General features: G+C 44.3%; 1 protein-coding gene across 6 annotated transcripts in view; it reads right to left on the bottom strand.

Annotated features, from left to right (window-relative positions):
* LOC117522635 (NACHT, LRR and PYD domains-containing protein 3-like) overlaps nt 1–25222 on the bottom strand; it is a 173336-nt gene that overhangs the window by 34314 nt on the left and 113800 nt on the right. For 4 of the 6 annotated variants that reach the window (XM_034184085.1, XM_034184082.1, XM_034184081.1 and 1 more), the window contains one exon: nt 1603–1728. The exons of 1 other annotated variant lie outside the window; for it this stretch is intronic. In XM_034184085.1, the coding sequence (XP_034039976.1) occupies nt 1603–1728 (126 nt within the window). Of the gene's footprint in view, nt 1–1602; nt 1729–12890; nt 12988–24897; nt 25047–25222 lie in introns of those variants that run through there. One more of the 6 variants, XM_034184084.1, reaches the window with a different exon arrangement.

Below are 25222 nucleotides of genomic sequence, written 5' to 3' on the forward strand. Positions count from 1 at the left end.
ACTAAGGAACCGCTATTATCACATGCTATCCCACAAAGGCCATGGCAAGTAATCGGAACAGACTTATTCACATGGAATGGACATGACTATATCACAGTCGTGGACTACTACAGTCGATACTTTGAAATGTAGAGACTGAGCAGTAGCACTGCATCTGCTGTGATTTTAAAACTCAAAGCAGCATTTGCACGGCACGGCATTCCTGAACGTGTCATAAGCGACAATGGTCCCTGCTACAGCGCAGCAGAATTTCAGCATTTTGCAGAAGTGTGGGACTTCTCACACATCACCACAAGCCCGAGATACCCACAAAGTAATGGCCTTGCTGAAAAGACAGTACAAACAGCCAAACGCATCCTGGACAAAGCCCAGGCAGACGGCAAAGACCCTTACATTGAATTGTTGGAGTATCGAAACACTCCTGTGGACAACCTGAAGTCTCCAGCACAGCTGTTGATGAGCCGCAGATTGCGCTCTATCCTTCCCACAACAGCTGCACAACTACAGCCAAAAGTCACCCCTCAACGCATCGTGAAGCAGCAGAGAGAAACCTGCCAACGCCGGCAGCAGCTGTACTACAACAGGTCAGCTAAAGCCCTCCCACCTCTACCAGCAGGTGCACACATTCACTTCCGCCAAGAGGATGGATCGTGGAAACCTGCTACAGTGACACAACCATCGCATACTGACAGGAGCTACCACATCAAAACGGAAGAAGGACAGACTTTTCGGCGCAACAGACGGCACCTTCGGGAAACCACCGAGACTGCAGACCAACCAGTGCCAGAGTCAACAAGCACTGAACCTATCTTAGCTCCAAGTGACCAGCCACAAGAGCAGCCTGGTTACACCATCAGATCAGGCCGTGTCATCAAGCCTCGAGAAATACTTGATCTGTGAATGTTGAGTTGTTTACATTATTTTACAAACAGGCACGTTACCATATTAGTTACATGAAAATGTTATGCCTGAAATAATAAAAAAAAAAGTTCTGAAACTGAAGTAACATAAGATACAGCTAAGTGAGAAGTTTACATATTAATATTTACTGTGCACTTACTGAGATGAGTACTGTTTAGTTTGTTCTCAAACCAATTAAGTGTTAAATTTACCAGGTCATGTATTACCCATATACAGTGCATTTATATAATATTTTGTCCCAGCATGCAAAGCACAAAATTTATCAGAGCATATCTGTCTGGAGATTTTTTTTTTTCTTCTTTTTTAGGAGGGAGATGTAACACCCAGACAGTAGATGGCGCCCTACGGCAACCTCACTACCTCTGTATGCAATGTATCTGAAACACCATGAGATTTATGCACGTGATGAGATCGAACATGGCGGAATAAACAGACCTGAAATAGTTACGGTGTGATCATCATAACAAAGATCAACATACACTTAGAGCCAAGGGGCAAAACACAACAGTGTGCACAGATTCCTGTGTTTGTTTATTGCACAGTCAAGCTTCATGGACCAGTGTGTGTGTGTGTGTGTGTGTTTTACATATAATTAAAGAAAACTATTTATGTTAAAATTCAGAGGATGAATAATGTTGAAAACATGAACACAGTCAGATTTTAGTGTCAGTAAGAGCTCACTTCTGTCCAGCAGACGCTCGTTGTCCTTTGAAATTCATGGGATGTCCTATAGAAGCGTCACTCTTCAGAGACACCAAGCTGGGTTCAGGTTCAGGTCCAGCAGAGGGCGCTGTGTCCTGCTGTGGTCTGGAACACACACGAAGCTCTGAGCAGTGGTAGAAAGAGTACTGCAAACTTAAGTACAAGTACTGTTACATTGATGAAATAATACTCATTTACAACTAAAACTTGGAGTGCTAAAAAGTACTTTTGTTGAAAGTACTCTTCTCAAAAACTACTGTATTTTCCTGGAGTATAAAGGGCCTTTCACACTGAATCCGTCAGGCCAATGCGTCAACGGTTCGGGATCCGTCGAATCCGTCGGATGATGTCAGACGCGTCGCTTTGGAAGCGGCAAAAAAAAAAATGGGGGGCGGAGATTGCCACGTCACACTCTGGCTGTTTCCACAATCTGAAAAAGTTCAGCGATCGCCATCTTGAATTTGGGTCGCCTGAACCACAAAAAAAAACTTTAAAAAACAGCAGTAGAACGATTCTCCCATCACCCTGCTGGGAGAAGCTTTTTTTTCCAGCTACTTTTCGGAGTGACGCCGACCGAGGAGGAGGATGGACGAGGAGGACCGACGATCGAACCGCGACAGCGGACCAAACCGCACGGAGAAGCCGGCCTTCAGGCATCATCACTGGGCAGACCGAGGCAGGCAGCCGGGGTGATGGAGCAGACCCACTCAGTCCAAAATCTTCCACTTTTTGGATATATGCGAAGTCCCAGTTTGCCCAACGGAGTTTAGTTCTGCAGCTTTATCGCGGTGAGAATAATGTAAAAATAAAACGTGGCGTTTACTTAACTGCTTTGAAGGTTTAATGATCGGCTAACTTTAGCGTAGCCTTTTAGCACAGTTGATCTGAGGGAACACTTTAATTTCTAAATGGTTCAGTCTTTTTATTTTTACTAAATAAAGCTACAGCTTTTTTCAGACACCACAAAAGCTCAACTTTAAATAACTTATTTTTTCGGGCGTTTTTTTCCATTGTTTTTTTTTCCCCCGGTTTTTTTCCCCCTTTTTTTATATATATGAACTGTTTAGTGTTTCTTTATATTTAAAGAAATATTTTTATTTGTCCCAATCAGGAACATTTGCTGTGCAGACAACCAAACTTCCATTGATGAGCTGAACACCACGAAGTCCAGTCGAAAGAAAACATCTCTGCTTTTCAGCAAAACCACCAGAGTTCAAAGCTGCAGAAGAGACCTTCATCTGGTCCAGAGAATCCAGCAGAACATCACCTGCTTCTAAATAAAGGCTCTTTGAACAGCAACTATTTAAAAAAAAAAAAAAAAAAGCTGTTTCATTTTATATTTTAACAATAAATGAACGGATCATTAAAAATGTCCTCAAAGTCAAGACATTTGCACAGGTAGAAGCTCTCCACTTATTGTGCTCAAATTCATAGTTTAGAAATGACTCTGTCCTGATAACATTAAAGGCAATTACATATTTTGGCGAAATTACAAGTTGAAATGACACACATATATATATATATATAGTCATCATGAGGTTTGTCACAGAAATCCTACTTTACAATCACACTGCAGTCATTGTTATATTATTATTATTATTTGCATTTATAATAAACATTAGTATTTATTTACAGTGTCTGTTTTTCTGTTTAAAATGAGATATAATCTACCAGAATTTTTTAAAAATGTACAAATTTCCATGTTATTTTGTCTAAAAATAAATGTCTGAGGTTCCTTATGTTAAACAAGCAATGAAATAATCTGAAATAACAGGTGGTTTTAATTTACAGACAAAAGGTTTCTGAAGAACCATTTATTGATTTATTTAGCTATTTTAATTACAACTGTTCTAAACTGTTTTTAACAGTAATCAGAAATAATGAGGTAACAACAAAAAACATTTAGAAGGATTTTTCTTCAGAAAACTGCTCCATAAATGAGCAGTCCTGTGACACGTTTCTGTTTTGCACGGATCAGTGGTTTCCACCGATCCATTTTGTACAGATGAGTGGTTTGGCTTGGCTGCCATAGGTAGGACGCCCCTTCCAAGATGGCGGCCAATGCAGTTTCTGCCACCCGTCTTTCGTGTTTTGGCCCGACGTGTTGTTCCTATTGGACAACGCAAAGGTACGTCACAGCTCAGCAGGTCGGAAGTTGGATTGGCTTGAACTTTGACTCCGTCAGCCTGCTGACAAGCAGCAATGCGCGCTCCCGTTACATGCGTCGGTTTAGCTCGGCTTTTGACGCATCTGACACATCTAAAACGCAAGGCGTCTCATTGAAAATAATGCTTTTTAGACCGATTTTTGACGCATCTGACGGATTCAGTGTGAAAGGCCCATTAGTCATGGTTTTCTTTCTAATTTGGGAGGTCCTGTGACTTATCTGGTGCGACATTTTGCCAAAAAAATACGTACTCAGAGTACTAATTACTGTTTTGCACTTGATATTTAATTAGTTATAAATAACCAGTGAAAGACTGGAGTATAAGTTACACCTGTTAAACTTAACACTTGAGGAGTCAAACCCAAACTCACACCATTTTTTCATTAGCTCCTTAATTTGGGATTTTTGTGTATTGATGTTGTGTACTTTTAATTATTGGCATTTATATTTATGATTATAGTTCATTTTGTTTAGTGCTTTGATTCCTGTTGAAGTCTGATGTCTCATTTCCTCCCAAGCTAGGAGTAAAATATATATACACTCAACAAAAATATAAACGCAACACTTTTGGTTTTGCTCCCATTTTGTATGAGATGAACTCAAAGATCTACAACTTCTTCCACATACACAATATCACCATTTCCCTCAAATATTGTTCACAAACCAGTCTAAATCTGTGATAGTGAGCACTTCTCCTTTGCTGAGATAATCCACCCCACCTCACAGGTGTGCCATACCAAGATGCTGATTAGACACCATGATTAGTGCACAGGTGTGCCTTAGACTGTCCACAATAAAAGGCCACTCTGAAAGGTGCAGTTTTATCACACAGCACAATGCCACAGATGTCGCAAGATTTGAGGGAGTGTGCAATTGGCATGCTGACTGCAGGAATGTCAACCAGAGCTGTTGCTCGTGTATTGAATGTTCATTTCTCTACCATAAGCTGTCTCCAAAGTCGTTTCAGAGAATTTGGCAGTACATCCAACCAGCCTCATAACCGCAGACCACGTGTAACCACACCAGCCCAGGACCTCCACATCCAGCATGTTCACCTCCAAGATCGTCTGAGACCAGCCACTCGGACAGCTGCTGGAACAATCGGTTTGCATAACCAAAGAATTTCTGCACAAACTGTCAGAAACTGTCTCAGGGAAGCTCATCTGCATGCTCGTCGTCCACATCGGGGTCTCGACCTGACTCCAGTTCGTCGTCGTAACCGACTTGAGTGGGCAAATGCTCACATTCGCTGCCGTTTGGCACGTTGGAGAGGTGTTCTCTTCACGGATGATGCGAAGGAGATGTGTTGCACTGCATGAGGCAAATGGTGGTCACACCAGATACTGACTGGTATCCCCCCCCAATAAAACAAAACTGCACCTTTCAGAGTGGCCTTTTATTGTGGACAGTCTAAGGCACACCTGTGCACTAATCATGGTGTCTAATCAGCATCTTGGTATGGCACACCTGTGAGGTGGGATGGATTATCTCAGCAAAGGAGAAGTGCTCACTATCACAGATTTAGACTGGTTTGTGAACAATATTTGAGGGAAATGGTGATATTGTGTATGTGGAAAAAGTTTTAGATCTGTGAGTTCATCTCATACAAAATGGGAGCAAAACCAAAAGTGTTGCGTTTATATTTTTGTTGAGTATATATATATATATATATGCAGAGCTTTGTGAAGACGTGTAAAATTATAATCAATGTCTTCAGAAACAGTGTTTTCCTGCAGTCGTGGAGCAACAGAGCTGCACCATCATGCAGATTTTCATATTTAGGGGGTTTGTGTTCTGTTTTCACAGGAAATTATTACTATTATTATATTTTTGGAGCTTTCCTGGACCATAATTGCCAGATGTCAGCAAAATCCTCAGTCAGTGAGCGGGCTGCACGTGCACATGCATACATCCTGTGAAAAACTGGTCTGTGGAGTGCATCATTTCTGCAAAAGTCACATAGATAAATCTGCTGGGTCCTCTGTTGACAAACAGATCAAAACTCTGGTCGATTCTGAATTAAGGCATTTTTTTGAATAGTTAAAGTTGTTTCAGTTAAAGTGCACGTCCTTTCACTTTCTCTGTGAGGTGGAGAGCAGCCAGTGGACCAAGACACAGCACGGTTTGTTTTAAAAATACTCAACCCCACTGCTTCACTTTAACATCTCTTCATTATGGATCGCTTCATGAAAATAACAAAGATTGTACCCGTTTCTGTGTGGACAAGGCCTAATTTAGTAATTTTCAGATAAAATGTAAAGTCAAAGTCACAGCAAATGGCTTCCATTGGTATTTAGAAAAGTCTAAATGCTGGAGCTTCTCCCTGACAACGTGGGGGTGTGGAGGGTTGGGACTTGGATGGAAGACCTCCTGCCCCTGATGTCTGGCATCATCATGCTCTAAATTTCTCTGAGCCCTGTGAAGTTCCTTCAAAGCTGTGACTTTGCAGCACTTGATGTCTTCTTGAGAAGACTGTCCATCCACTGTCCAAGAGACATTTGACTGAACAGTGTGAGATGAAATCAGCGTTGACTGTGGCTCCATCACAATGAACTCATTAATGAATAAAGGAGAGGATCGTGGGTGATTCTGTGTGTGACAACAGAAGCCTGGACACACCCCTCTCTTCTAGTCTGAACCAGGACGCTAACAGGCTAACCTTGGTTTGGAGGTTTATTAAATCATATTTCTGGTTACTGTGTGGTGGTGTTCCAATCTGCTTCATTTGGTGTGAACGTTAAACATTATGAGCTGTTTATGTTCTCAAGCTGCTGTGATTATCTCTTGGTGTCTTTTGATCGACTCCTGGACAGGACGGTGGACATGGAGATGACTGAACAGGCCCAGTCTTGATGTGGACTATTTCTAACAGACACTGTACACGGTCTCTACTGGAAGCTTTCGTTGGTCATAAGAGTGTAGTATTTACATTAACTCTCCAAAGTTTTAAAAAAACAATAAAATGTTAACACTGTTCTTTATAGCAATTCTGTAATTTCAGAAACACAACAGAAAACAACCACAAATCAGAAAAAAAAAAATGGGATTATATGGAAAATGAAGATGAAAATAAAAATGTTGCACTATTCTCAGTTTCTTCATTCAACACCCACAGAAGCCAAAAGTTCTTCCAGAGTTGTGTCTTTGTGGCTTCCCTCACTTGTCTCCTTCCAGCATGGACATTTAGTTTTGAGAACTGCCTACCTGACACAGATTTACTATAAAGTACCACAGTGTTTGTATTTCTGAATGATTGATGAAAATAAAATGGTAAATGAACTGCATTTATATAGCACTTTTCCATCTGCATCAGATGCTCAAAGCGCTTGACAATTATGCCTCACATTCACCCCAATGTCAGGGTGCTGCCATACAGGGCGCTCACTACACACTGGGAGCAATAGGGGATTAAAGGCCTTGCCCAAGGGCCCTTAGTCATTTTCCAGTAAGGTGGGGATTTGAACCCATGATCTTCTGGACTCAAGCTCAACACCTTAACCACATGACCATCACCTCCCCTAATAAAAATAAAATCTAAGAAATATTCAGTGACTTGGAAATGTTCATGTATTCATCCCCTGACATTTCTCAAGAAAACGTCTGCTGTTGTCGTTGTATATTCGGCTGCTCCCGTTTTTTTTTGTTTTTGTTTTTTTTTCGGGGTCACCATAGCACATGCCCTTCCTGATGCAACTCCGGTGTTACCTGGAAAAACACACACACAGCTGCTGGTGTTCTGAAGAGGTCTCCCATTCAAGTACTAACCAGACCCTAACCCTAACCCCACACTGCTTAATTCTGATGAAGGTGGGCGGATCGATCCTAATATTGATAATATCTATACCAACGCCAGTATTGATATTGAACAATCCTCGTGTAAAAAGATCGATACTCAAGCTTTTTTTCTCTCCCACACGCACTGAATGTTGCGCACGCAGACAGGGGCATAGCACCAAATTCTGGGCCCTAGGTACAAGCCATATTGAAGACCCCCCCCCCCCCCCCACACACACACACACTGTTATGTTCTTTTTTATTAACACCAAATTTCTAATGCGTAGTCAAACCAGGTCTAAATCATGTATACCTTAGATCACACCAGGGGGAGTCAGAACCCTTTTTAAAGCTCGGGGAGCAATATTGAGTTTGGGGGTCTGGGGGACCAAACTGCACCATGTTCTAGTAAATGGTGCAATTTGGTGCATTCCCGTCTGTTAAAATGCACAGGAATGCACCAAAATGCACCATTTTTTCTCAAAAATGGTGCAATTTGGTCCCCCAGACCCCCAAACTCAATATAGCTAGCTTTCAAGCTCACATCTCTTTTCAAAGAATTTGGTTAGCAGCTGCTTTCCCTCATTTAGTTTTCTTTCCCTGTCCTTTTTTCTCTTCTTTTTTGAAATCCGGACTTTGATTTTTAGGAAAGACATATTTTATTTCAGCCTAAACACTTGGGCTGCAACTAACGATTATTTCTTTATATACTTTATTTATTTACTTTATTTACTAATCAGTTCAAGGGTCGATTATTTTTTCGATTTATCGTTTTGTTTTGTTTTTTTACATGTGAGTTTTGCCATTATTTCTTTAAGTGAGATATTATTAAAAGGCCTTTATCACACAACATCAACGTTTGACCTTGTAACAAAGTTATGATGTTATATTCTCATACCTGGAGTAGTGTTTTGTTTTATTTTGCACATACATACATCACCGACACGCCACAAAGAGATTACCATCAGGTTTCACCTGATTATGAGCATTTTTAGATGCCTACAACAACTATCTCAACCACTGACAACATATTGCAGCAGGAGTCCACAAAAGTATTTTAAAGGCCTGATGAAATTGTAATATGTTATATTTAATAAGATATTTTTATGATGTGGTTTGACCAAAACAAATTGTCATTAAACTTAAATAAAACAGGGATGAAGTGGAGGTTTAAGAGTCACTAGGTGTTCACAGGAAACAGTTATTTCTATGTTTATTTATGTTCATTGTTATCAGATTCTTTTTGCCAGTTTCTCTAAAACTGTATTGTGGCAGTATTAGTTATTATTACTATTATTGTTGTTGTTGCTATTATTATTATTATTGATATATAAATAAAATAAATGAATACAATATTACAATCTGTAATACATTTGACTTTTTTACGACAACAAACGCTGAGCCATGAATTATTATACAGAAAACAAATGTGCTGACAGATGCAACGGCTTAATGCTAACTTCAACATTGAAAACGCCATAGAAATGCTAATGTGTTAGCATCGGTCCCATTTTTAAGTTATAAAATACATCTATCAATTGTTTCAGAAGACCTTAACAGGTCAGATTAACATAAAAAGGTAAATGTTACTCACAGACAAATGCTCTTTGGGGTTTTATTGGGGAACAATTAAGATTAAGCGAAATTAAACACTGAATCAACAAAGCACCAATTCGTAGTGATGTTAAGCTCGAGCCAGTCTGCTCAACACAGCATCGAGCTTTTTGAACCAGAAGTGTCAGTGAGCAGCGTTTCGAGCACGCCCCCATCACGTGACCACTGCGAGCGAGGCCTCGTTACGTCACACCACGTGTCGAGCTTCGCGGAAAATTTGAATAATCTGGGCGTTTTAATACGACCCGCCAAGTATTTAAATGCGATGTGAATCGCAGCTCAAACCGTGGGTTTTTGAGAGGAGGAGATTGTTAGCGACACCGTTATTACCAATTACCATGTTCATCGGAGCCAAGGAAAGCATTAGTTTATATTTAGATCTAGTTTATAGTTCATTTAGTATAGTTAGCTACATACACATACGATCTAACATAGACACACACACACCACACACAACAGGCATCCATTCATATACAACATTTATTCACACAGTACATCAACACAGGTTATAAGTTCGACTATATATTATAGGTAGATCAGAGACTGAGCTGAACGACTGAAGAGCTGTGATTTTGTTGAAGTGAAAGGTGTGAGAAAGGTGTGTGTGTGTGTGTGTGTGTGTGAGAGTGAGTAGTGGTGAGGAAGGGACATGGAGGAGCCAATTCCAAGAAGAGCACGATCAATTGCTTGGGAGCACTTTGATCTAATAAGCCCCAAAAAGGTCAAGTGCTTGATTTGTGCTCAAGAGTTGAGGTACAGTAACAAGACGTCTTCAATGCTGCGACACCTGAGGTCCAAACATCCCGAGACATCAATGGCTGCTGCTTCTGTTGCTGCTCCTGGAGCAGGAATCAGGCCATGTAACCTGTATTTTATTCTTTATCTAAGATTAAAACATACTCATAAACAAAAATAGCTCAGCATGTCAGACTGTATTTCCATTAAAGGCAGACAAGCTGATTTGGAGGAGGCACTGGTGGGCTATGTTGTGGAAGTTGCACAACCATTCAAAATAGTGGAGAGCAAAGCCTTCAGGACTTTACTACAAAAGTTTGACCCAACATATGCCCACCTCCAGAGGAGAAGACCGGCTCAAATACTGGGGGACACAAGTCGCAGTCTATCCCAATTTACAGAGAATGGCAAAAAAATATTTGTCGATGCAGCAACATCAGTGCCTTGCGAGCGGGTCTTCTCCAAAGCTGGAGAGGTAACGAAGCAGAAGAGGAGCCGATTAAAGTCCAGCACCATTGAAATTATTCTTTTTTTGAATAAAAATTGTTGAAAGTTGTACAATCACCGTCTCCTATCCCCTCTATTCTAACTTACAAATTACAGCAACATGAGCACCAGTTGCAGAAGCACGACTTTCTCACTTTTCCCGTCACATTTTATCCAAATATAGTTTGAGGAATGATAACACAAATCTACATGTCGTCTACAATAAGGCTTTCATAACCATTATGTGTGCATCTGTAGGGACTATTTATTACATTAACAAAGACACAATAATACATATGACTTTATTATTATTATTATTATTATTATTATTTTTCAAGAACAAACCACATCAGTCATGAATTAATGCAAACATTTGTCAGGGCACTCGCTCAAGATAATTCTCAAAGCAATCCAGCAGATGTCACCCTTCAAACTGTATCAAACGCGTTGAAGCAGTGTGTCGATTGTCAGCCAGTTGTGTTGCAGTGGTTCATTGGTTCATGAGGTTTCGAAATTGCCATCACTAACTCTGGGTTCCCTCCTCCAGCAGCCCATCTGATCCTTTGCAGGTCCTGAGTCTGCCCACCTGCAACCTTATCTCCAATCAAGCCACTGCAGTATTTAACCACTCCTCAGACATTCAGAATGTGCCAGATCTTTCAGTCTCCATTGTGGTACAGACATCTACACTTTTATCTCTGAAATGACTTTTCATGGTTTGCATTTTTGGTGTTAATTTCCTGGACATCTGTTTATCTGTTTTCTCTGTGGCTCAGATCCTCCTCACCTGATTCATCAGAATTCTAGTTGCCATCCTTACTTCAGCCTTCAGCCGCCTGTTTGGTTCACTTATATTCAACTCTTTTGCCTGCCCTGCTCAGCTGTTCCTGTTTTTTTTTTTTGTTTGTTTTTTCATCTCATTTCAAATAAGGGTCAAAGTAAATCTGTGCCATCAGACTTTGAATTTTAATTTTTAAGGTTGAATGTTTTTAGCATCAACATCAGAGTTTGAAGTAGAATTTCTACGGTTGAATTTGTTTAGCATCAAATTATTAAGCCTCAAAATCTTCAACCAAAAAGAAAATAAAAAAATCAACCTCGAAAAAATTCAGCCTAAAAAAAAAAAAAAAAAAAAAAAAAATCAACCCCAAACAATTCAACCTCAAAAAATAGAAAAGCAGGGAGAAGCAATTGATCAATCAATCATCCAACGTCACAGATTTACTTCCGTAAACATTGGATGATTGAGACAGGGGTCGATTGCTTCTCCCTGCTTTTCTGATTTTTGAGGTTGATTTTTTTTTTTTTTTTTAGGTTGAATTTTTTGAGGTTGAATATTTTTGAGGCTGAATTTTTATTTTTATTTATTTATTTTTTTTAGGTTGACGATGTGCTGAACTAAACATAGCTGTGTCCATGGAATCACCAAACAAGGGTAGAACTATGATTAAATTGTTGCAGATCTGCTCCCTGACCACGCCTTGTCCGGTTGAAACACCGCTGCGTACTGTTATGGAATTGGGAAGGGTACTGTTGTGAAGAATCTTTGAGCTGGACATGAATTATCAGCAATTGGTAACATTAACTCTCAGCTTGAAGATGTTCTGAGGCAGTCCACTTCCTTCATTTCTGTCTGCTGTGGACTTAAGAAAACTGATTCTATGTCTGAGATAAGGCTGCATGTTTGGTCTAAGAAAAACAGACAAGGTCATTTTCTTAGACCAAACTCTGCTCTTTGTCACCTACAACACAAGCATTCAGTGAAAATGTAAAGCGGGCACATTTCAAAGCAAAGCCTTGGAGAAATTTAGAGTTGAGTGACCTGCTGATCCTGAATGCTGAGAACTTTGGCTGGAAAAAGGAGATGACAAACAAAGTCCTCATTCTGTTGCTACACCTGAAGGTGTCAAATGCACCCCAGACTACATTTTGAACTTGATTTACTGTGGTTAAAAGAGCAAGAACCATTTCGACGAGGTGCACGTACAGATCCTATTGGACACCGTGCACCATATTTTGTGTGTGCTACAGCATTGGAAGCACTCACCTGTAAATTCTTCCATTAGATACTAATGAGATGTGTTTGGGTTTAGAACACATACAGTACTTGATATGTGGATTTGTTTCCAAACCTATTCAAATGAAAATGTTGTATTGGGAATGGAAGGGTTAAAAATTTATCACTGATCCTGTAAGGCAGCAGTTCTTGTTTTAATGTCTCACTTGCTCAGATAGTATCCTTAATTTTGTTTCAGTTTACCATTACACTTTAGTATATACTCACATATGATACGGCACTTATTAATGATCTGGAATGGGTTAATATGGAAAAAAAAAATCACAAATCACAATCACTTCAGGGACACAAAGCTGGGTTCAAGTCCAGCAAAGCCGCACACACAGAGCTCTGATTGTGAATAATGACGGTGCAAAGATGTGAGTGCTGACCTCTGACCTGATTAGCAGTCACAGTTTCAGATCCTGGTCTCACCTCTGATCTTTGATCTGGATCTCCTGGTCCCCACACAGACCAGTTTTCTGGGGTCCCTCCTCTGTGTCCTCACACTGATCCATCGCAGAGTCCACACCTTCACACAAACACAACATGCTGTCACACAGGATTTCCCAACATTCCACTGTGTCACATGATAAAACTCATCACTGCTGCATCTCAGCTGCAGATTGGTTTTGTTTAGTTTTGTTATTACAGTGTGATTATGTATAAAATTTGTTGTGGTTGCATCATTCATGGTACATCCAGGAAGTTTCAGGGGAAAATGCAGAAACATTTTTTTTTTTTTTAAACTCAGTGGTTTGGAAATATACAACAATGAGGTAATTGGTGTCATAACTGCACCTCCTGGAAGATTTATGGGCAGATGTGGGTGGTACACCGGTGCCAGAGTTATCAACGCTGTGATAGTGCATCACCATAAGGATTACATCAACATGATGGGAAATCTGTTTTCCCCCTGGAATCATGCAGATTCCCACCAGGCGCGAATTGTTAAAAATAACAGATAAAATAATGACTGATATCTCAAATATCCATGAATTTGGAGTTCAGTGATTACAGTGTGACTGTGATCAGCACTGCAGAGCTGAGGCTGATGATCACAGCCGGACACGGAGGTGGTCTGTGCACACAGCAGTCATGTTTATTTTTCCATATGCGGAGCACCACATGAATCAAAACACTTGATCCTGCATAATCCTCACTGTGCAGGATCACACTGACTTTATTCAAAGAAGGAAAGACTTTTAATAACTTTTGTTATGTTGTTCACAGATGCAGTCTGCCATCCTTAAAGGTTCCGAATGCCTCCAGGACCCTGAGGCGAGCAAGGAAGATTGTGGTCAATCCCTCCAACCCAGGACACAGACTTTTAGTCACCCTGCCTTCTGGCAGACGGCTGAGGTCCATCAGCACCAAAACCTTAACACACAAAACAGCTTCTTTCCTTCCACAGCTGGACTCATAAATAATGTCAGAGTCCCCGACTTAATCTGCCTCCGTCCCTCAGGACCATAAAGTACAGACTGGAAGGTTCTGTACGTCTGTCCACCACTCACCTGTTTTTACACTGTCCCATTCCATTATGTTATATTCATTTAACAGTGAATATAGTTTTGCCTATTTGACTCTTTCACTTCTTACAGAAGTGTTTTTTCTTTCCTTTTCTTATTGTTTATGCACAAATATCATCAGATCAAATTCCTTGTATGTGCAAACTTACTTTGCAATAAATTTTATTCTGATTCTGATGTAAATTGCTCAATATATCAGACAGATATTCTTTATCAAAACAGTCCGATAAGTGTTTAGTCATTAAATGAGAATTTTTTTTTCACAAAAATTAGAAGATTGTTTATTCACATTTTTTTCTTAAATCCTGTAACCTAAAGTGAGGAACAGATTTAAAAAACCTGATGTCCCTGACAAACATATGAAATCAGTAAGAAACAACATCCAACAGGCACAAGAACAGCAACGGAGCAACAACGCTGTTTGCATTTGTTTGTAACAGGAGACGCACACGTCAGTAGCTGCTCAGCAAGTTAATCCTGTTAAACTAAACACCTTCACGTGCCACAACATGATCACTGCCTCCAAACCCACAGCAATTCTGACTTTCACTTTGACTTCTATGTCATTGTAGACAGTATGAACCAAAGATATTTCATGTTTTGAGTGAACAACTTTAATATACATCCATTCCTGCATTTAAGGCCTATAACACATTCCAAACAGTTGGAACAGGGGCTCTATAAGGATAATAATGATGCACCAAAAAAAAAAAAAAAAAAACACCTCAGAGAAAAAGTTTGAGAAATGCCAGTGGTGCACCTTTTGCACATCATGAAGATCATCATGAAAGTGTGGTGAGCGTCTTGTATGGCAGCACCCTGACATCGGGGTAATGTGAGGCATAATTGTAAAGCACTTTGAGCGTCTGATGCAGATGGAAAGCGCTATATAAATGCAGTCCATTTATTATTTTCTGCCTGTTGTCTCTGTCAGCTGTCATGTCTGTGATTGTGTGTGCATGGGCTGGATGTTTGTGTTCTGTCATGTGACTTGGATGAGTGTATGTGGGATGGAGTCTTGTGATTGTGTGGCGTGTGCGTTCCTGCTTGTCAACGTGGTCCATTCTGCTCGGGTCTGCTGCATGTGTACCCTTGCCCTTATTGGTCCTCCATCGTCTGACAGGATTCTCTTCTGGTCTAGTCACTCTCCCCAGTATTCAGGTCTCTTTATTGTGTTCTATTGCCTTTTGGTGTTTTGTGATCATTTCTATGGAGTGCATTTTCACTCTGTTTTTACATTCTTTTCTCTGCTGCTTTTAGTTATGTATAAATGTTTTGTTGCTTGGTATCTTCAATGGAAAAAAAAAGTGTTGTGACACAGAATGGCAAGATTACCATGTGGTAAATCCTTTAGCAACCAAACATTTTTTGGAATGTGTTGTAGGCATGAAATGCAGGAATGGATTGACACAAAGAAATGAAGCTGACCAAGAAAACATAATACAACCCCTGGCAATAATTATGGAATCACCGGCCTCAGAGGATGTTCATTCAGTTGTTTAATTTTGTAGAAAAAAAGCAGATCACAGACATGACACAAAACTAAAGTTATTTCAAATGGCAACTTTCTGGCTTTAAGAAACACTATAAGAAATCAGGAAAAAAAAAATTGTGGCAGTCAGTAACGGTTACTTTTTAGACCAAGCAGAGGGAAAAAAATATGGAATCACTCAATTCTGAGGAATAAATTATGGAATCACCCTGTACATTTTCATCCCCAAAACTGACACCTGCATCAAATCAGATCTGCTCGTTAGTCTGCATCTAAAAAGGAGTGATCACACCTTGGAGAGCTGTTGCACCAAGTGGACTGACATGAATCATAGCTCCAACATGAGAAATGTCAACTGAAACAAAGGAGAGGATTATCAAACTCTTAAAAGAGGGTAAATCATCACGCAATGTTGCAAAAGATGTTGGTTGTTCACAGTCTGTGTCTAAACTCTGGACCAAATACAAACAACATGAGAAGGTTGTTAAAGGCAAACATACTGGTAGACCAAGGAAGACATCAAAGCGTCAAGACAGAAAACTTAAAGCAATATGTCTCAAAAATCGAAAAATGTACAACAAAACAAATGAGGAACGAATGGGAGGAAACTGGAGTCAACGTCTGTGACCGAACTGTAAGAAACCGCCTAAAGCAAATGGGATTTACATACAGAAAAGCTAAACGAAAGCCATCATTAACACCGAAACAGAAAAACACAAGGTTACAATGGGCTAAGGAAAAGCAATCGTGGACTGTGGATGACTGGATGAAAGTCATATTCAGTGATGAATCTCGAATCTGCATTGGGCAAGGTGATGATGCTGGAACTTTTGTTTGGTGCCGTTCCAATGAGATTTACACTCAACAAAAATATAAACGCAACACTTTTGGTTTTGCTCCCATTTTGTATGAGATGAACTCAAAGATCCAAAACTTTTTCCACATACACAATATCACCATTTCGCTCAAATATTGTTCACAAACCAGTCTAAATCTGTGATAGTGAGCACTTCTCCTTTGCTGAGATAATCCATCCCACATCACCGGTGTGCCATACCAAGATGCTGATTAGACACCATGATTAGTGCACAGGTGTGCCTTAGACTGCCCACAATAAAAGGCCACTCTGAAAGGTGTAGTTTTATCACACAGCACAATGCCACAGATGTCGCAAGATTTGAGGGAGCGTGCAATTGGCATGCTGACAGCAGGAATGTCAACCAGAGCTGTTGCTCGTGTATTGAATGTTCATTTCTGTTGTGTGGGCCGCTGAAGAGGAGGTACTGCTGGCCCACCACCACCAGAGGGCGCCCTGTCTGGAGTGCGGGCTCCAGACATCGGAGGGCGCTGCCGCCTCACAGGAGCAGCCAGGGTGACAGCTGTCACCCATCACCGGAGACAGCTGATATCAATCACCGGGGAGGTATATCAGCAGGACGCCATCTCCACCTCATTGCCGAGATATCGCTCTACTAAGGAGGTAACGAACTCAGCCAGTCGTATTATTCTGAGAATTAATACTGTGTTACTTGTGCTTAGGTCAGCTGAAGACCGTATTGGACAAAGTAGGATAAGTACTCACATTCCAATCCTACAGTACTATTTTGAGTAGAGGTGGAGGTGGTGTTTCCACCCCGTGTGTTGCTGGGTGCGGCCGCACCCACACCTGACTGTTTCTGTTCCTTGCCAGCAGTACCGGATCCGACGAGCGGAGGCAGTGGCCACCTGGGAGTTCGGGACTTGGCGGCTCCAGTATTCCCGGGGTTCGGTGGCAGAGGAAATCGGGTGGTTCCGGTTCGACTCGGACAGATGTCTCCTATCGTCGAGCCTGCCCACACGACACCATTGGAATCCGGCTTACCGCTATACTTGTAATCTGTTGTGTTTGTTGTGCGTGTTCACAACAGTAAAGCTTTGTGATTTGACTTCCTCCATTGTCCGTTCATTAGCGCCCCCTGTTGTGGGTCCGTGTACCTACACTTTCACAACAGGATATCTCGGCCAGCGTCATGGATCCCGAGGGGCGTCAACCGGCTGTTGAACGGCCAATGGAAGAACAGGGCGCGCAGGTGTCCTCGGGAGGGGTGATCGGTGAGTTGCAGCGGATCCTCACCGCTTTCACGACTCGGTTGGATTTAATGACCGAGCAGAACGTCCTCCTGAACCGCAGGGTGGAGGGTCTCGCCGCACAAGTGGAAGCGCGCCCCCCGGGCGCCGCTGCGGCTCTCCCTCCCGTCGACCCTGTGCGTAACAGCGACGTTCCACTGGTCGTTCAACGACCCCTCCCACCTTCCCCTGAAGCTTACATAAGCCCCCCAGAGCCGTACGGAGGCTGTGTGGAGACGTGCGCAGATTTTCTTATGCTGTGTTCGCTCGTCTTCGCACAGCGTCCAGTCATGTACGCGACCGATGCTAGCAAGGTAGCTTATGTAATAAATCTGCTTCATGGTGAGGCACGCGCTTGGGCTACAGCGCTCTGGGAGCAGAATTCATGGCTCCTTCTGACATATGATGGGTTTGTGAGGGAGTTCAGAACCGTGTTCGATCACCCTAATAGAGGAGAAACCGCTTCAACTGTGCTACTGTCGATGATACACGGGGCGTCAGAGCGCAGCTGCCTATGCAGTCGACTTCCGCATCGCGGCTGCGAGGTCCGGCTGGAATAGCACTGCCCTCCGCGCCGCCTTTGTAAACGGACTGTCATTGGTTCTTAAGGAGCACCTGGTGGCTAAGGACGAACCGCGGGATTTAGATGGGCTCATCGATCTTGTCATACGGTTAGAAGAACGTCGGCAGGAACGAGACGAAGGGCGTGGCCGGGCACGCGCCGTCCCTCTCCCTTCCGGTTCCGACCGCGCTCCACCTTCCCCACGCTCCACGGCCCCTGCGCTCCGTGGGGCCACAGCTCCCCCTGCTGACGAAGCTATGGACACGAGTAGGGCAACATTTAGGGCACCAGATGCACAGAGGAGGCGGGCCCATGGAGCTTGTTTGTGGCTCGATAGAGCACCACGTAAGAGACTGCCCCGAGCGGTTAAACACCAACGCCCGCCCCTAGAGACTGGGCTAGGGGTGGGCCGAGACATTCACGTGGGACACACCCACATTGCTACACGACTCCCAGTTACGATCCTTTATGAGGAATCAACCCTGAAGGCCCCAGCACTGGTGGACACGGGCTCTGAGGGGAATCTGTTGGACAGCAGATGGGCCAGGGAGATAGGGCTCCCTCTGGTGGCGCTTACCTCGCCTGTGCAGGTTCGAGCACTAGATGGCTCCCTACTCCCTCCAATCACGCATAAGACACCACCTGTAACTCTGGTGGTGTCAGGAAATCACCGGGAGGTGATCGAGTTTTTGTGACTCCGTCCACCTCCCATGTGATTTTAGGATTTCCCTGGATGTTGAAGCACAATCCCCGGATTGATTGGCCGTCCGGGGTAGTGGTGCAGTGGAGCGAAACCTGCCATCGGGTGTGTCTAGGTTCCTCGGTTCCTCCCGGCTCCCAGGCTAGGGAGGAGGTCAGAGTCCCGCCCAATCTGGGGACGGTGCCGGTGGAGTACCACGACCTTGTCGACGTGTTCAGCAAGGATCTGGCTCTCACTCTTCCCCCCCACTCCCCGTATGATTGTGCCATTGATTTGGTTCCGGGCAGTGAGTTCCCGTCCAGTAGGCTGTACAACCTCTCACGGCCTGAGCGCGAATCAATGGAGACCTACATCCGGGACTCGTTAGCTGCCGGGTTGATCCGGAATTCCACCTCCCCGATGGGTGCAGGTTTCTTTTTTGTGGGTAAAAAAGACGGCGGACTTCGTCCATGCATTGATTATAGGGGACTGAACGACATTACGGTTCGCAACCGATACCCGTTGCCCCTATTAGATTCGGTGTTCACGCCCCTGCATGGAGCTAAGATGTTCACCAAGCTTGATCTTAGGAATGCGTATCACCTGGTTCGGATCCGGAAGGGAGACGAGTGGAAGACGGCATTTAACACCCCCTTGGGTCACTTTGAGTACCTGGTCATGCCGTTCGGTCTCACGAACGCTCCCGCGACTTTCCAAGCGTTGGTTAATGATGTCTTGCGGGACTTCCTGCACCGGTTCGTCTTCGTATATCTGGACGATATACTCATCTTTTCTCCGGACCCTGAGACCCATGTTAGGCATGTACGTCAGGTCCTACAGCGGTTGTTGGAGAACCGACTGTTTGTGAAGGGCGAGAAGTGTGAGTTCCACCGCACTTCTTTGTCTTTCCTGGGGTTCATTATCTCCTCCAACTCCGTCGCTCCTGATCCGGCCAAGGTTGCGGCGGTGAGAGACTGGCCCCAACCCACAAGCCGTAGGAAACTGCAACAGTTCCTCGGCTTTGCTAATTTCTACAGGAGGTTCATTAAGGGCTACAGTCAGGTAGTTAGCCCCCTGACAGCCCTAACCTCGCCAAAAGTTCCCTTCACCTGGTCGGATCGTTGCGATGCCGCGTTCAAGGAGTTGAAACGGCGCTTCTCGTCTGCACCCGTTCTGGTGCAGCCCGATCCTAGTCGCCAGTTAGTGGTTGAAGTGGACGCCTCGGACTCAGGGATAGGAGCCGTGCTATCCCAGAGCGGGAAGACCGATAAGGTCCTTCACCCGTATGCCTATTTTTCCCACAGGTTGACCCCGGCCGAACGGAACTATGACGTCGGCAATCGAGAACTCCTTGCGGTGAAAGAGGCCCTTGAGGAGTGGAGACATCTGTTGGAGGGAACGTCCGTGCCATTCACGGTTTTCACTGACCACCGGAACCTGGAGTATATCAGGACCGCCAAGCGGCTGAATCCCAGGCAAGCCCGCTGGTCACTGTTCTTCGGCCGTTTTGACTTCCGGATCACCTACCGTCCCGGGACCAAAAACCAAAGATCGGATGCTTTGTCCCGGGTACATGAAGACGAAGTCAGAATGGAGTCGTCGGATCCCCCGGATCCCATCATCCCGGAGTCCACTATCGTGGCCACCCTCACCTGGGACGTGGAGAAGACCGTCCGGGAGGCCCTGGCATGAAACCCGGACCCCGGAACCGGGCCGACGAACAGACTTTACGTCCCACCAGAGGCAAGGGCTGCGGTCCTGGACTTCTGTCACGGTTCCAAGCTCTCCTGTCATCCTGGAGTGCGAAGAACTGTGGCAGTTGTCCGGCAGCGTTTCTGGTGGGCGTCCCTGGAGACCGACGTCCGGGATTATATCCAGGCCTGTACCACCTGCGCCAGGGGCAAAGCCGACCACCGCAAGGCCTCGGGTTTGCTACAGCCGCTGCCTGTACCTCATCGCCCCTGGTCCCACATCGGCCTGGATTTTGTCACGGGCCTCCCGCCGTCCCAGGGAAACACCGTCATCCTCACGATAGTGGACCGATTCTCCAAGGCGGCCCACTTCGTGGCCCTCCCGAAGCTCCCAACGGCCCAGGAGACAGCGGACCTCCTGGTCCACCACGTCGTCCGGCTGCATGGGATACCATCAGACATTGTCTCCGATCGTGGTCCCCAGTTCTCCTCGCACGTCTGGAGGAGCTTCTGCCGGGAACTGGGGGCCACGGTCAGTCTCTCGTCCGGGTATCACCCCCAGACCAACGGGCAAGCAGAACGGGCCAATCAGGAGATGGAGTAGACGCTACGTTGTGTGACAGCCACGCACCCGGCGGCCTGGAGTACTCATCTGGCCTGGATCGAGTACGCCCACAACAGTCAGGTGTCATCAGACACCGGCCTCTCCCCTTTTGAGGTGTGTTTGGGGTATCAACCCCCATTGTTTCCGGTGGTTGAGGGAGAGGTCGGTGTGCCCTCGGTCCAGGCCCACCTGCGGAAGTGCCGTCGGGTGTGGCGTGCCGCCCGTTCTGCTTTGTTGAAGGCCCGGATGAGGGCGAAGACCCATGCAGACCGGCGGCGGACCCCGGCTCCTACGTATCGTCCTGGGCAGGAGGTGTGGTTGTCCACCAAAGACATTCCGCTGCAAGTGGCCTCCCCTAAACTACAGGACCGGTACATAGGACCGTTTAAGATCCTCCAGATCATCAATCCCGCCGCAGTGAGGCTTAAGCTCCCGGCCTCACTGCGGATTCATCCAGTATTCCATGTCTCAAGAATCAAACCACATCACACCTCACCCCTCTGCGCTCCGGGTCCGGCACCACCTCCTGCCCGGATCATCGACGGCGAGCCGGCTTGGACTGTGCGCCGGCTGCTGGACGTCCGACGGATGGGCCGGGGTTTTCAATATCTGGTGGACTGGGAGGGGTACGGTCCCGAAGAACGCACCTGGGTGAAGAGGAGTTTCATCCTGGACCCGGCCCTCCTGGCCGACTTCTACCACCGCCACCCGGACAAGCCTGGTCGGGCGCCAGGAGGCGCCCGTTGAGGGGGGGGTCCTGTTGTGTGGGCCGCTGAAGAGGAGGTACTGCTGGCCCACCACCACCAGAGGGCGCCCTGTCTGGAGTGCGGGCTCCAGACATCGGAGGGCGCTGCCGCCTCACAGGAGCAGCCAGGGTGACAGCTGTCACCCATCACCGGAGACAGCTGATATCAATCACCGGGGAGGTATATCAGCAGGACGGCATCTCCACCTCATTGCCGAGATATCGCTCTACTAAGGAGGTAACGAACTCAGCCAGTCGTATTATTCTGAGAATTAATACTGTGTTACTTGTGCTTAGGTCAGCTGAAGACCGTATTGGACAAAGTAGGATAAGTACTCACATTCCAATCCTACAGTACTATTTTGAGTAGAGGTGGAGGTGGTGTTTCCACCCCGTGTGTTGCTGGGTGCGGCCGCACCCACACCTGACTGTTTCTGTTCCTTGCCAGCAGTACCGGATCCGACGAGCGGACGCAGTGGCCACCTGGGAGTTTGGGACTTGGCGGCTCCAGTATTCCCGGGGTTCGGTGGCAGAGGAAATCGGGTGGTTCCGGTTCGACTCGGACAGACGTCTCCTATCGTCGAGCCTGCCCACACGACACCATTGGAATCCGGCTTACCGCTATAATTGTAATCTGTTGTGTTTGTTGTGCGTGTTCACAACAGTAAAGCTTTGTGATTTGACTTCCTCCATTGTCCGTTCATTAGCGCCCCCTGTTGTGGGTCCGTGTACCTACACTTTCACAACAATTTCTCTACCATAAGCCGTCTCCAAAGACGTTTCAGAGAATTTGGCAGTACATCCAACCGGCCTCACAACCGCAGACCACGTGTAACCACACCAGCCCAGGACCTCCACATCCAGCATGTTCACCTCCAAGATCGTCTGAGACCAGCCACTCGGACAGCTGGTGAAACAATCGGTTTGCATAACCAAAGAATTTCTTCACAAACTGTCAGAAACCGTCTCAGGGAATCTAATCTGCATGCTCGTCGTCCTCATCGGGGTCTCGACCTGATTCCAGTTCATCATCGCAACTTCGCACAGCCATTGAAGAGGAGTGGACCAACATTCCACAGGCCACAATTGACAACCTGATCAACTCTATGCGAAGGAGATGTGTTGCACTGCATGAGGCAAATGGTGGTCACACCAGATACTGACTGGTATCCCCCCACCAATAAAACAAAACTGCACCTTTCAGAGTGGTCTTTTATTGTGGACAGTCTAAGGCACACCTGTGCACTAATCATGGTGTCTAATCAGCATCTTGATATGGCACACCTGTGAGGTGGGATGGATTATCTCATCAAAGGAGAAGTGCTCACTATCACAGATTTTGACTGGTTTGTGAACAATATTTGAGGGAAATGGTGATATTGTGTATGTGGAAAAAGTTTTAGATCTTTGAGTTCATCTCATACAAAATGAGAGCAAAACCAAAAGTGTTGCATTTATATTTTTGTTGAGTATGTAAAGATGACTGCCTGAAGAGAACATGTAAATTTCCACAGTCATTGATGATATGGGGCTGCATGTCAGGTAAAGGCATTGGGGAGATGGCTGTCATTACATCATCAATAAATGCACAAGTTTACGTTGATATTTTGGACACTTTTCTTATCCCATCAATTGGAAGGATGTTTGGGGATGATGAAATCATTTTTCAAGATGATAATGCATCTTGCCATAGAGCAAAAACTGTGAAAACATTCCTTGCAAAAAGACACATAGGGTCAATGTCATGGCCTGCAAATAGTCCGGATCTTAATCCAACTGAAAATCTTTGGTGGAAGTTGAAGAAAATGGTCCATGACAAGGCTCCAACCTGCAAAGCTGATCTGGCAACAGCAATCAGAGAAAGTTGGAGCCAGATTGATGAAGAGTACTGTTTGTCACTCATTAAGTCCATGCCTCAGAGACTGCAAGCTGTTATAAAAGTCAGAGGTGGTGCAACAAAATACTAGTGATGTGTTGGAGCGTTCTTTTGTTTTTCATGATTCCATAATTTTTTCCTCAGAATTGAGTGATTCCATATTTTTTTCCCTCTGCTTGGTCTAAAAAAGTAACCGTTACTGACTGCCACAATTTTTTTTTCCTGATTTCTTATAGTGTTTCTTAAAGCCAGAAAGTTGCCATTTGAAATGACTTTAGTTTTGTGTCATGTCTGTGATCTGCTTTTTTCTACAAAATTAAACAACTGAATGAACATCCTCCGAGGCCGGTGATTCCAAAATTTTTGCCAGGGGTTGTACAAGTATCTTGAAATACTTTGGGTTGATAGTCTGCAGTGAAATAACAGCAAATGTAAGAGTCACTTTGTTTTAACTTACATTTCTCTGACTGTACTAACTTTCTGACTTGGGTTGTAATTTTATTCATTAAACAGTATAATGCCGGAGAAAACTGTAACGACATATCAGAAATTCTTCATAACAGAAAACATTAGCTTTTTCTAAAACCAAACATTTCATGTAAATCCTCAAAAATTATACATATTTCTTTACCATGTGACCAACAGTCAAAACAGAACATTTGCAATATATATATAACTGTGATTGGTGAGAAGTTTTCTTGTGTTATGTCGGGCTGAACACAGCCAATGTAAAAACTGTCATCTTACTTCACTCTGTGGACATGCCCACTGTCTGAGAGACCTAAAACCAACAGCTACCTCCTCAGACAGGAAGAGCTTCAGATGAAGATTTAAAAATATCAGTTTTAAACCTGCTTGCAAACCACCACGGTTCATTCTACAACATCTCACTGGAACAAATGGAGGGAGACCAGACGAGTGTTCTGATTGGAGAGTGAAACCTGTATGAAAATATCCATCTACATGTCTGATTTCCTGAACAAACACCATCACTGCCTGATTCATTCAGTTAATAACAACCTGTGATCTGCTGGTTGAACCTCTTCCACCATCACACTCATATCCACAGGAACAATTCAAAATACCACCACGATCAGAGGAAACAAACTACAAACATACACTTTATGACATCTGAAAGTAAAAGAAAATATTTACCTGATTATCAGTGGACAACAGAAGAGACAAAAACACAGACAACAGTCCAAAAAGAATTAAGCAAAAGAACCTCTCAGGTAAACCTCCACCTCAAACCCAGGAACCAAAGTGAGACACAGAGAGAAAGATTTACAATAAAAACATGACGTCCCTGACAAACCTGTCAAACCAGGTGGAGACAAAGGTCAACAATCATACACACACACACACACACACACACACACACACACACACACACACACACACACACACACACACACACACACACACACACACACACACACACACACACACACACACACAAGAACCACAGCCTTTAAATTCC

The sequence above is a fragment of the Thalassophryne amazonica genome, chromosome 12 (assembly GCF_902500255.1).
Source record: "Thalassophryne amazonica chromosome 12, fThaAma1.1, whole genome shotgun sequence".
Lineage (NCBI taxonomy): Eukaryota > Metazoa > Chordata > Actinopteri > Batrachoidiformes > Batrachoididae > Thalassophryne > Thalassophryne amazonica.